General features: G+C 44.3%; 1 protein-coding gene across 1 annotated transcript in view; it reads left to right on the top strand.

Moving 5' to 3' along the window:
• The window catches only part of LOC138667663 (uncharacterized), a 98,137-nt gene that overhangs the window by 72,318 nt on the left and 11,851 nt on the right, over window positions 1–13,968 (top strand). The window contains exon 6 of the mRNA XM_069755789.1: window positions 4,077–4,186. Within this exon, the coding sequence (XP_069611890.1) occupies window positions 4,077–4,186 (110 nt within the window). The remainder of the gene's footprint in view (window positions 1–4,076; window positions 4,187–13,968) is intronic.

Genomic DNA, 13,968 nt, shown 5'->3' with positions numbered 1-13,968 from the left:
TGGGCTGTCTGTAAATAGACCAAATTTTTGTGGTCTGTGAAAACTTGGAAGGGAAAGCGAGCCCCCTCCAAAAGATGTCTCCACTCTGAGAAAGCCAACTTCATTGCTAGCAACTCCCTGTCCCCGATGGAATAATTCCTCTCCGCTGGTGTGAAGGTCTTGGAAAAGAAGAAGCAAGGATGCTTCCGACCTTGAGCATCCTTTTGTAGGAGGACTGCTCCATCACCAACGTATGAGGCATCCACCTCCATTATAAACGGCTTATCAACATCGGGGTGATGTAGGATGGCAAAATGAGAATGCTAAATGCAAAGTGCAAAATGCAAAATGCAAAATGGCATGCTCAGTATGGGAAAAGCAGGACTTAGTCCCAGAAAGATCTGCTTGCTGCTGAACATTGCTGGCTACAAGGACAGAGCCTGGAAGGGCAGTAGTAATCAGTCGTCCAATATCAGCCTGAGCTAGATGCTGGGACTGATGCGGAGACCGCAGCGGAGATGGTTCGAGATTCCCCCTGTGCAGAGGTGGGAACTTAACACCTAGGCTTTTTTCAACCTATTTAACCTCATTCCGACATCGAATGTAATAGGACGCTGATGAGGGACTCCCTCCCTTTGATGTGGGGTCCGCCAGTGAGCCCTCATCTTTCCCGACACGTGTCAGCTGTTTTGAACAGCATATGTGCCTCTAACAGCTGTGGGTGGAATTGCGGTCCATTCGCGGCCTTTAAAGGGACTCTGTCACCTGAATTTGGAGGGAACAATTTTCAGCCATAGAGGCGTGGTTTTTGGGTGTTTGATTCACCCTTTCCTTACCCGCTGGCTGCATGCTGGCTGCAATATTGGATTGAAGTTCATTCTCTGTCCTCCGTAGTACATGCCTGCACAAGGCAATCTCCTCGCTGCAGCTTCTCCTGTATGAGTGGTCACATGGTGCCGCCCATTATAGTGATGAATATGCGGCTCCACCCCTATGGGTGACCGCTCATACAGGAGAAGCTGCAGCCAGGAGAGGAAGCAGCGAGGGAGACGGGCAAGTATTTTATTAACAGCTGGGGGCTCACAGGGGGTGGGAGGGGGTTGGGGACAGGAATCTTTTTTTAAACACCAAAAAAAAAAAAGGTTTTTCATATCTTCTCTCCAGCGAACGCTGCTGGAGAGAAGAAATGAATGGCGGCTTCAGCACCACACTGGGGGGACAGCGCTTACTGTAGCGCTGTCTCCTGCATGGCATACGGACTGCACACGGACAGCATCCGTGTGCGGTATGTGTTTTACACGTACCCATTGACTTTAATGGGTCCGTGTAATACATGCGCTCCCACGAACACTGACATGTCTCCGTGTTTTTCAAATGGTCACACGGTCCGTGAAAACACGCTGACATGTGCAGAGACACATTGATTTTAATGTGTCTACATGAGTCAGTGTCTCCGGTATGTGAGGAAACTGTCACCTCACGTACCGGAGCCACTGACGTGTGAAACCGACCTAACTATGTTACTTATTGTCAGTTGAATCTAAACTTCCCAAAATTTTAAAAGTTAAATGCAAACAAACTCACTAATCTCTGGGATATCACACTTGGAACACGTCCAAATAACCAGAAACCATAGACCTGCAAAAAATGGTACTGTTGATATTTATGGTTTTTATATCAAAAGGAGTAGGAATAAAAAGTCTGTAAGCACAGGTAACATTAAAACACCACAGACTGCTGACTTGACAGATGTCAGAAGGTAGTCACTGACACACTCCACAAGGAGGGTAAGCCACAAAAGGCCATTGCTAAAGAAGCTGGCTGCTCACAGAGTGCTGTATCCAAGCATATTAGTGGAAAGTTGAGTGGAAGGAAAAATTGTGGTATAAAAAGGCACACAAGCAACCGGAATAACCGCAGCCTTGTAAGGATTGTTAAGAAAAGGCCATTCAAAAAGTTTGGGGAGATTCACAAGGAGTGGACTGCTGCTCGAGTCATTGCTTCAAGAGCCACCACACACAGACGTATCCAGGACATGGGCTACAAGTGTCACATTCCTTGTGTTAAGCCACTCATGACCAATAAACAACACAAGCATCTTACCTGGGCCAAGGAGAAAAAGAACTGGACTGTTGCTAAGTGGTCCAAGGTGTTGTTTTCAGATGAAAGTAAATTTCGCATTTCTTTAGGAAGTCAAGGTCCCAGAGTCTGGAGGAAGAGTGGAGAGGCACACTATCCAAGGTGCTTGAGGTTTAGTATGAAGTTTCCATAATCAGTGATGGTTTGTGGAGCCATGTCATCTGCTGGTGTAGGTCCACTGTATTTTATCAAGAACAAAGTCAGCGCAGCCATTTAACAAGAAATTTTAGAGCACTTCATGCTTCCGTTTGACAACAAGCTTTTTGGAGATGGAAATTTCATTCTCCAGCAGTACTTGGCACCTGTCCACACTGGCAAAAGTACCAATACCTGGTTTAAAAACAACAGTATCACTGCGCTTGATTGTCCAGCAAACTCGCCTGACCTTAACCCCATAGAGAATCTATGGGGTATTGTCAAGAGGATGATGAGAGACACCAGACCCAACAATGCAGAGAAGCTAAAGGCTGCTATCAAAGCAACCTGGGCTTCCATAACACCTCAGCAGTGCCACAGGCTGATCACCTCCATGCCACGCTGCATTGATGCAGTAATTGATGCAAAAGGAGCCCCAGCCAAGTATTGAGTGCATTTACTGTAGATAAATTTCAGTAGGCCAACATTTTGGATTTTAAAAACATTTTTTCAAGCTGGTGTTATAAAGTATTCTAATTTACTGAGATAATGACTTTTGGGTTTTCATTGTCTGTAAGTCATAATGGAGAGCCCCCAGTAGGGCAATGGGATACTCGGTAACAGGCCCTTCGGTTCTCAAGGGGGATGTCACGGTGGCTGACCCGGTCCATGGCCCTAGGGACGTCCGTTGTAAATGCAGGGAAAGGTCTTTAAAGGCAGAATGCTTGTGATGCCACCTGTGGTGAGTGACCGACGCTGCTAAGTGGTCCGCTGGGGTGATGTTATGGCAGCCAGATGGTATACCTTTTCACAGGTGAAGTATGTCCCCAGGGCTTCCCAGAGTGTAGATAGTGGATGGTGTGAGGCGCAGTGAAGAACGAGAACATAAGGTTGCAGTCTCTTTACGTTTACTGAAGGCTTCAGTGTCTACAGTCCAGAGCACCAGATCATAGGGCAGGCAGAGTCCGGCCGTTCCGAAGGCAAATCCAGAGTCCCCATATCCAGGTGGAAATCAGTAGCCTTCCTCTAGCGCCTGGATGTTGTAGTACCTTACTGCTGAGCCTCTCATAAGGTCCTCACAACTGATGTTGGTGTTCTAGATGTTATGTCTTTCTCTCTGTCCCCGAGATGGATAGGAACAACCCGTATGACCGATGGCCTGAGGCTTTTTACAGGGACTCTAGCACGCCCCAGCCCCCACAAGTTGCCACCGTGCCTCCTGGGTATAAGTGCAGATCAGCAATGTGCAATTATCTGTCCTGCCAGTCTCTGAAGTAAAATATAGAGATCCTTACTCCCTCAGTATTCTGGCTACCGAATTACTGCGCCTCAGAAGGAAGCAGCCTGCTCCTGGCCTGTCTCCCTCTGATATTCCTCTCCTGTGCTCTGCTTTCGTGCACACTCTCTGCAATATGTTCGCTTTAGTGTCTTCTTTCAGAAGCTGCAGCACTTCAGGCTCCAGGACTCCATCCTGTCCCTCTGTCCTCCTGACAGGAACTGAACTCCCTCCAGATCAGGATGTTTTATAGGGAAGTTCACCTAAAACAGGCTTAGAGCTCCCCCTTCTGATCTGGAGTGTGAACATGTTGCATGCATTGTGTTTACCTGGTAAAGAGATCTCCTTTATTGCCTTCAGACGTAACATCACTCCTCCCTTGAGGAGAATGATATTACTGCAACGACCAGGACCCTGGGGCGTTGCAATAACTATCAACATTAACATAAATAAACAAAATAGTCTAATTTTGTGAGAAGCACCTGTAGCTAAGATACTTTGTATGTTATAAGCTGTAATCCCAGTTCTTATGATTTGGTTCTTACAGGAGAAGGAATTTAACATATATTGCTGCCTTATTGCACTGAACATCTTGGCATTGCTTCTGTCTTTTTTTGCATCATGCATTGGAAATATGACTCTTGGATTGAAAACAAGGTAACTATAAAATACGAAATAAGAAATATAAAGTAATACAGAATTGTTCCGCATACTCATTAGATGACCAGCTATCTAAGGCTGAATTGACATGCTGCAGGATTTGCTGCAACTGAAAAATTATTAATATCAATGGGGTTGTTTCAGAGAAATTGCACAGTTGCAGACATTTCCGCAACAGAATTGATAGCAAATAAGCAGTGTGAACATACCCTAAATTTCCACGCTGGCATACACTTTGCCAAGCATCCATTGTAGGTTGCTCGTTCTTGTGGTTGGAGATATATATCAATAGCATCAGGTCCTGTCGATATTTGATGAGAAAATAAAGAAAATTGACCAGTAAGACCAACCTTCTTAAGCCGTGAATATGGGCATGTAGGTCATAGGAGGCTGAATAAAATGATACCTTGATATCTACGATCTGATGTCTTATTCCAGAGTAATCCACATGTTTCTTAATATGTAAATGACCTGTTAAGATCTGTGGGTTGGACACTGATCTGCATGAGAATCTGCCTCTGGAGATTATTTTAAATGAAAGGGGAAATTGCCAGTGTGAGACATGTAGATGAGGATAGCAGACTGTCAGTCATTACATGTCTCACTCTGGTAACACCTTCTTTCTTTTAAAATAATCTCTGGGGGCAAATTTCAGAGAGATCAGTGTCCGGCCCAGAGATCTTAAAAGGTCATTTTACATATTAAGATGTGGATTTCCCTGGTATTAGAGACCAGATCACATATGTCAAGGTATCATTTTATTGAGCTTGCTATGCCCTTAGGATCCTATTGACGGCTTTACATTCAGGAGGCAAATCTTTACTGTTTAAAAAAATGTGTTCTAAATAAATGGGTTTAACATCCACAGAAATGTGCAGGGATATACTATATAAAAAGTATACAATAAAAGACCTATCTATAAAGTGATGTACTAAATAATAAAATGATTAACCCCTTCATGACCCAGCCTATTTTGACCTTAAAGACCTTGCCGTTTTTTGCAATTCTGACCAGTGTCCCTTTATGAGGTAATAACTCAGGAACGCTTCAACGGATCCTAGCGGTTCTGAGACTGTTTTTTCGTGACATATTGGGCTTCATGTTAGTGGTAAATTTAGGTCAATAAATTCTGCGTTTATTTGTGATAAAAACGGAAATTTGGCGAAAATTTCGCAATTTTCACATTTTGAATTTTTATTCTGTTAAACCAGAGAGTTATGTGACACAAAATAGTTAATAAATAACATTTCCCACACGTCTACTTTACATCAGCACAATTTTGGAAACAAAATTTTTTTTTTGCTAGGAAGTTATAAGGGTTAAAATTTGACCAGCAATTTCTCATTTTTACAACGAAATTTACAAAACCATTTTTTTTAGGGACCACCTCACATTTGAAGTCAGTTTGAGGGGTCTATATGGCTGAAAATACCCAAAAGTGACACCATTCTAAAAACTGAACCCCTCAAGGTGCCCAAAACCACATTCAAGAAGTTTATTAACCCTTCAGGTACTTCACAGCAGCAGAAGTAACATGGAAGGAAAAAATGAACATTTAACTTTTTAGTCACAAAAATTATCTTTTAGCAACAATTTTTTTATTTTCCCAATGGTAAAAGGAGAAACTGAACCACGAAAGTTGTTGTCCAATTTGTCCTGAGTACACTGATACCTCATATGTTGGGGTAAACCAATGTTTGGGCGCACGGCAGGGCTTGGAAGGGAAGGAGCGCCATTTGACTTTTTGAATGAAAAATTGGCTCCACTCTTTAGCGGACACCATGTCACGTTTGGAGAGCCCCCGTGTGCCTAAAAATTGGAGCTTCCCCACAAGTGACCCCATTTTGGAAACTAGACACCCCAAGGAACTTATCTAGATCCATAGTGAGCACTTTGAACCACCAGGTGCTTCACAAATTGATCCGTAAAAATGAAAAAGTACTTTTTTTCACAAAAAAATTCTTTTAGCCTCAATTTTTTCATTTTCACATGGGCAATAGAATAAAATGGATCCTAAAATTTGTTGGGAAATTTCTCCTGAGTACACCAATACCTCACATGTGGGGGTAAACCACTGCTTGGGCACATGGTAAGGCTCGGAAGGGAAGGAGCGCCATTTGACTTTTTGAATGAAAAATTATCTCCATCGTTAGCGGACACCATGTCGCGTTTGGAGAGCCCCTGTGTGCCTAAACATTGGAGCTCCCCCACAAGTGACCCCATTTTGGAAACTAGACCCCCCAAGGAACTTATCTAGATGCCTAGTGAGCACTTTAAACCCTCAGGTGCTTCACAAATTGATCTGTAAAAATGAAAAAGTACTTTTTTTTAAAAAAAAAAAAAATTCTTTTCACCTCAATTTTTTCATTTTCACATGGGCAATAGGATAAAATGGATCATAAAATTTGTTGGGCAATTTCTCCTGAGTACACCAATACCTCACATGTGGGGGTAAACCACTGTTTGGGCACACGGCAGGGCTCGGAAGGGAAGGCGCGCCATTTGACTTTTTGAATGGAAAATTAGCTCCAATTGTTAGCGGACACCATGTCGCGTTTGGAGAGCCCCTGTGTGCCTAAACATTGGAGCTCCTCCACAAGTGACCCCATTTTGGAAACTAGACCCCCCAAGGAACTTATCTAGATGCATATTGAGCACTTTAAACCCCCAGGTGCTTCACAGAAGTTTATAACGCAGAGCCATGAAAATAAAAAATAATTTTTCTTTCCTCAAAAATGATTTTTTAGCCTGGAATTTCCTATTTTGCCAAGGGTAATAGGAGAAATTGGACCACAAATGTTCTTGTCCAGTTTGTCCTGAGTACGCTGATACCCAATATGTGGGGGTAAACCACTGTTTGGGCGCACGGCAGGGCTCGGAAGGGAAGGCACGTCATTTGGCTTTTTAAATGGAAAATTAGCTCCAATCATTAGCAGACACCATGTCATGTTTGGAGAGCCCCTGTATGCCTAAACATTGGAGATCCCCCACAAATGACCCCATTTTGGAAACTAGACCCCCAAAGGAACTAATCTAGATGTGTGGTGAGGACTTTGAACCCCCAAGTGCTTCACAGAAGTTTATAACGCAGAGCCATGAAAAAAAAATATTTTCTCAAAAATGATCATTTAGCCTGCAATTTTTTATTTTCCCAAGGGTAACAGGAGAAATTTCACCACAAAAGTTGTTGTCCAGTTTCTCCTGAGTACGCTGATACCCCATATGTGGGGGTAAACCACTGTTTGGGCACATGCCGGGGCTCGGAAGTGAAGTAGTGATGTTTTGAAATGCAGACTTTGATGGAATGCTCTGTGGGCGTCACGTAGCGTTTGCAGAGCCCCTGATGTGGCTAAACAGTAGAAACCCCCCACAAATGACCCCATTTTGGAAACTAGACCCTGAAAGGAACTTATATAGATGTGTGGTGAGCACTTTGAACCCCCAAGTGCTTCACAAAAGTTTATAATGCAGAGCCGTGAAAATAATAAATACGTTTTCTTTCCTCAAAAATAATTATTTAGCCCAGAATTTTTTATTTTCCCAAGGGTCACAGGAGAAATTGGACCCCAAAAGTTGTTGTCCAGTTTCTCCTGAGTACGCTGATACCCCATGTGTGGGGGTAAACCACTGTTTGGGCACACGTCGGGGCTCAGAAGGGAAGTAGTGACTTTTGAAATGCAGACTTTGATGGAATGGTCTGCGGGCGTCACGTTGCGTTTGCAGAGCCCCTGGTGTGCCTAAACAGTAGAAACCCCCCACAAGTGACACCATTTTAGAAACTAGACCCCCCAAGGAACTTATCTAGATATGTGGTGAGCACTTTGAACCCCTAAGTGCTTCACAGACGTTTACAACGCAGAGCCGTGAAAATAAAAAATCATTTTTCTTTCCTCAAAAATGATGTTTTAGCAAGCATTTTTTTATTTTCACAAGGGTAACAGGAGAAATTGGACCCCAATAATTGTTGCGCAGTTTGTCCTGAGTACGCTGATACCCCATATGTGGGGGTAAACCACTGTTTGGGCACACGTCGGGGCTCAGAATTGAGGGAGCACCATTTGACTTTTTGAATACAAGATTGGCTGGAATCAATGGTGGCGCCATGTTGCGTTTGGAGACCCCTGATGTGCCTAAACAGTGGAAACCCCTCAATTCTACCTCCAACACTAACCCCAACACACCCCTAACCCTAATCCCAACTGTAGCCATAACCCTAATCACACCCCTAACCACAACCCTAATTCCAACCCTAACCCTAAGGCTATGTGCCCACGTTGCGGATTCGTGTGAGATTTTTCAGCATCATTTTTGAAAAATCCGCGGGTAAAAGGCACTGCGTTTTACCTGCGGATTTTCCGCGGATTTCCAGTGTTTTTTGTGCGGATTTCACCTGCGGATTCCTATTGAGGAACAGGTGTAAAACGCTGCGAAATCCGCACAAAGAATTGACATGCTGCGGAAAATACAACGCAGTGTTTCCGCGTGGTATTTTCCGCACCATGGGCACAGCGGATTTGGTTTTTCATAGGTTTACTTGGTACTGTAAACCTGATGGAACACTGCTGCGAATCCGCAGCGGCCAATCTGAATCCGCACCGTGTGCACATAGCCTAATTCTAAAGGTATGTGCACACGCTGCGGAAAACATTGCGGATCCGCAGCAGTTTCCCATGAGTTTACAGTTCAGTGTAAACCTATGGGAAACAAACATCGCTGTACACATGCTGCGGAAAAACTGCACGGAAACGCAGCGGTTTACATTCCGCAGCATGTCACTTCTTTCTGTGGATTCCGCAGCGGTTTTACAACTGCTCCAATAGAAAACCGCAGTTGTAAAACCGCAGTGAAATGTGCAGAAAAAACACGGTAAATCCGCCATAAATCCGCAGCGGTTTAGCACTGCGGATTTATCAAATCCGCAGCGGAAAAATCCGCAGAGGACCAGAATACGTGTGCACATACCGAAACCCTAACCCTAACCCTAGCCCTTACCCTAGCCCTGCCCCTAACCCTACCCCTAACCCTACCCCTAACCCTAGCCCTAACCCTAGCCCTAACCCTACCCCTAGCCCTAACCCTAACCCTACCCCTAACCCTACCCCTAACCCTAACCCTAGCCCTAGCCCTATTCTAACATTAGTGGAAAAAAAAAATTTCTTTATTTTTTTATTGTCCCTACCTATGGGGGTGAAAAAGGGGGGGGGGGCATTTATTATTTTTTTATTTTGATCACTGGGATAGATTATATCTCAGGGATCAAAATGCACTTTGAACGAATCTGCCGGCCGGCAGATTCGGCGGGCGCACTGCGCATGCGCCCGCCATTTTGGAAGATGGCGGCGCCCAGGGAGAAGACGGACGGACCCCGGCAGGATCGGTAAGTATGATGGGGTGGGGGGGGAGCACGGGGGGGGGGGGATCGGAGCATGGGGGGGTGGATCGGAACGCGGAAGGGGTGGAACAGAGCACGGGGGGTGGAATGGAACACGGGGGGTGGAACGGAGCACGGGGGGGTGGAACGGAGCACGGGGGGGGTGGATCGGAGTGCAGGGGGGGTGATTGGAGCACGGGGGGGTGATTGGAGCACGAGAGTGAGCGGACAAGAGCACGGGGGGAGCGGAGCACAGGACGGAGGGGAGCGGGGCAGTGTACCGGGCAGATCGGAGGGCTGGGGGGGCGATCGGTGGGGTGGGGGCACATTAGTATTTCCAGCCATGGCCGATGGTATTGCAGCATCGGCCATGGCTGGATTGTAATATTTCACCCGTTATAATAGGTGAAATATTACAAATCGCTCTGATTGGCAGTTTCACTTTCAACAGCCAATCAGAGCGATCGTAGCCACGGGGGGGGGGAGGGTGAAGCCACCCCCCCTGGGCTAAACTACCACTCCCCCTGTCCCTGCAGATCGGGTGAAATGGGAATTAACCCTTTCACCCGATCTGCAGGGACGCGATCTTTCCATGACGCCACATAGGCGTCATGGGTCGGATTGGCACCGACTTTCATGACGCCTACTTGGCGTCATGGGTCGGGAAGGGGTTAAAAGATTTCAATACTTTATTATAACATAAGTGCTTTTTAATTAATAGCAAAATATATACAATAAAAAATCAGGGACGTATTAGCAGAAAAGTAAACAGCCACATACTGGATCAAGGACAAGTAGAAAGGAAGCCTAATTGTCACGGTTCCACTCCTTAGGGTGTCTGGGATGCAGTAACTGATTACTTTGATAGACAGCATGGCCATCCAATCTGGTACATGGGCGTGCTGAGCTGTCAGTGTGTTGATTGACAGCTCAACTATCCAATCTCTTACTGGGAGGCGTTGGCTGTCTCTAGGTGTTCACTGTCCCGGGTAATGGCCATGCCTAATTAACTGAGTAGCTTCTCCCAGACCACTGCCAGAAGTACTTTCAGTCTGTGAGGTTTGTGCTTTCCTGTGCCTAGAGTTCTATATGCTTGATCTGTTGCCTGACCTTTTTACTTCGTTCTGACCATCTGCCTGTGTAACCCCTTCAGCTCTGATCCATTATCCTCCCAATACTCTGACTTCAGAACGTTACCTGACTACGCTTTTGTCTCTTCCTTCTATTTATGATGTACCCTCCTGGCTTCTGACCTTGGACTCCTTGACTACTCTGACTCACGGCTTGCCTGCGAGAAGTGACTAGCGTCAAATTAATCAGTACTAATACTGATTACTAATACTTTATACTTCTTTCACCTCGCACCATATGAAACCACAATAACACATTGCAATTGTTGATATGTATTGTACATACATTTTTTAGGTCCTTCAGTTTAATCCATTTTTAAGTTCTTTTGTTAACTGGACACTTTGTCAATGCATTAGTGATGATTAGTGGGGTCTTTTGCACTGTATGTGGCTGCTTTCCTCTATGCTAGTACTTCCCTGTATTTTCACTTTTTCTTTCTTTTTAACCCCTTCATGACCCAGCCTATTTTGACCTTAATGACCTGGCTGTTTTTTGCAATTCTGACCAGTGTCCCTTTATGAGGTAATAACTCAGGAACGCTTCATTGGATCCTAGCGGTTCTGAGATTGTTTTTTCGTGACATATTGGGCTTCATGTTAGTGGTAAATTTAGGTCAATAAATTCTGTGTTTATTTGTGATAAAAATGGAAATTTGGCAAAAATGTTGAAAATTTTGCAATTTTCACATTTTGAATTTTTATTCTGTTAAACCACAGAGTTATGTGACACAAAATAGTTAATAAATAACATTTCCCACACGTCTACTTTACATCAGCACAATTTTGGAAAAAAAATTTTTTTTTGCTAGGAAGTTATAAGGGTTAAAATTTGACCAGCGATTTCTCATTTTTACAACGAAATTTACAAAACCATTTTTTTAGGGACCACCTCACATTTGAAGTCAGTTTGAGGGGTCTATATGGCTGAAAATACCCAAAAGTGACACCATTCTAAAAACTGCACCCCTCAAGGTGCACAAAACCACATTCAAGAAGTTTATTAACCCTTCAGGTGCTTCACAGCAGCAGAAGCAACATGGAAGGAAAAAATGAACATTTAACTTTTTAGTCACAAAAATGATCTTTTAGCAACAATTTTTTATTTTCCCAATGGTAAAAGGAGAAACTGAACCACGAAAGTTGTTGTCCAATTTGTCCTGAGTACGCTGATACCTCATATGTGGGGGTAAACCACTGTTTGGGCGCACGGCAGGGCTTGGAAGGGAAGGAGCGCCATTTGACTTTTTGAATGAAAAATTGGCTGCACTCTTTAGCGGACACCATGTCACGTTTGGAGAGCCCCCGTGTGGCTAAAAATTGGAGCTTCCCCACAAGTGACCCCATTTTGGAAACTAGACGCCCCAAGTAACTTATCTAGATGCATAGTGAGCACTTTAAACCCCCAGGTGCTTCACAAATTGATCCGTAAAAATGAAAAAGTACTTTTTTTTCACAAAAAAATTCTTTTAGACTCAATTTTTTCATTTTCACATGGGCAACAGGATAAAATGGATCCTAAAATTTGTTGGGCAATTTCTCCTGAGTACACCAATACCTCACATGTGGGGGGAAAACCACTGTTTGGGCACATGGTAAGGCTTGGAAGGGAAGGAGCGCCATTTGACTTTTTGAATGAAAAATTATCTCCATCGTTAGCGGACACCATGTTGCGTTTGGAGAGACCCTGTGTGCCTAAACATTGGAGCTCCCCAACAAGTGACCCCATTTTGGAAACTGCACCCCCCAAGGAACTTATCTAGATGCCTAGTGAGCACTTTAAACCCTCAGGTGCTTCACAAATTGATCCGTAAATATGAAAAAGTACTTTTTTTTCCACAAAAAAAATTTTTTCGCCTCAATTTTTTCATTTTCACATGGGCAATAGGATAAAATGGATCATAAAATTTGTTGGGCAATTTCTCCCGAGTACGCCGATACCTCATATGTGGGGGTAAACCACTGTTTGGGCACACGGCAGGGCTCGGAAGGGAAGGCGCGCCTTTTGACTTTTTGAATGGAAAATTAGCTCCAATTGTTAGCGGACACCATGTCGCGTTTGGAGAGCCCCTGTGTGCCTAAACATTGGAGCTCCCCCACAAATGACCCCATTTTGGAAACTAGACCCCCAAAGGAACTAATCTAGATGTGTGGTGAGCACTTTGAACCCTCAAGTGCTTCACAGAAGTTTATAACGCAGAGCCATGAAAATAAAAAAAAAATTCTTTTCTCAAAAATGATTTTTTAGCCCGCAATTTTTTATTTTCCCAAGGGTAACAGGAGACATTTGACCCCAATATTTGTTGTCCAGTTTCTCCTGAGTATGGTGATACTCCATATGTGGGGGTAAACTACTGTTTGGGCACATGCCGGGGCTCGGAAGTGAAGTAGTGACATTTTGAAATGCAGACTTTTATGGAATGCTCTACGAGCGTCACGTTGCATTTGCAGAGCCCCTGATGTGGCTAAACAGTAGAAACCCCCCACAAGTGACCCCATTTTGGAAACTAGACCCCGAAAGGATCTTATCTAGATGTGAGATGAGCACTTTGAACCCCCAAGTGCTTCACAGAAGTTTATAGCGCAGAGCTGTGAAAATAATAAATACATTTTCTTTCCTCAAAAATAATTTTTTAACCCAGAATTTTTTATTTTCCCAAGGGTTACAGGAGAAATTGGACCCCAAAAGTTGTTGTCCAGTTTCTCCTGAGTACGCTGATACCCCATGTGTAGGGGTAAACCACTGTTTGGGCACACGTCGGGGCTCAGAAGGGAAGTAGTGACTTTTGAAATGCAGACTTTGATGGAATGGTCTGCGGACATCACGTTGCGTTTGCAGAGCCCCTGGTGTGCCTAAACAGTAGAAACCCCCCACAAGTGACCCCATTTTGGAAACTAGACCCCCCAAGGAACTTATTTAGATATGTGGTGAGCACTTTGAACCCCCAAGTGCTTCACAGAAGTTTACAACGCAGAGCCGTGAAAATAAAAAATCATTTTTCTTTCCTCAAAAATGATGTTTTAGCAAGCAATTTTTTATTTTCTCAAGGGTAACAGGAGAAATTGGACCCCAGTAATTGTTGCGCAGTTTGTCCTGAGTAAGCTGGTACCCCATATGTGGGGGTAAACCACTGTTTGGGCACACGTCGGGGCTCAGAAGTGAGGGAGCACCATTTGACTTTTTGAATACAAGATTGGCTGGAATCAATGGTGGCGCCATGTTGCGTTTGGAGACCCCCTGATGTACCTAAACAGTGGAAACCCCTCAATTCTAATTCCAA

This window comes from Ranitomeya imitator, chromosome 2 (assembly GCF_032444005.1).
Source record: "Ranitomeya imitator isolate aRanImi1 chromosome 2, aRanImi1.pri, whole genome shotgun sequence".
In the NCBI taxonomy this organism is placed as follows: Eukaryota; Metazoa; Chordata; class Amphibia; order Anura; family Dendrobatidae; genus Ranitomeya; species Ranitomeya imitator.
This window is presented reverse-complemented; position numbering and strand designations above follow the sequence as displayed.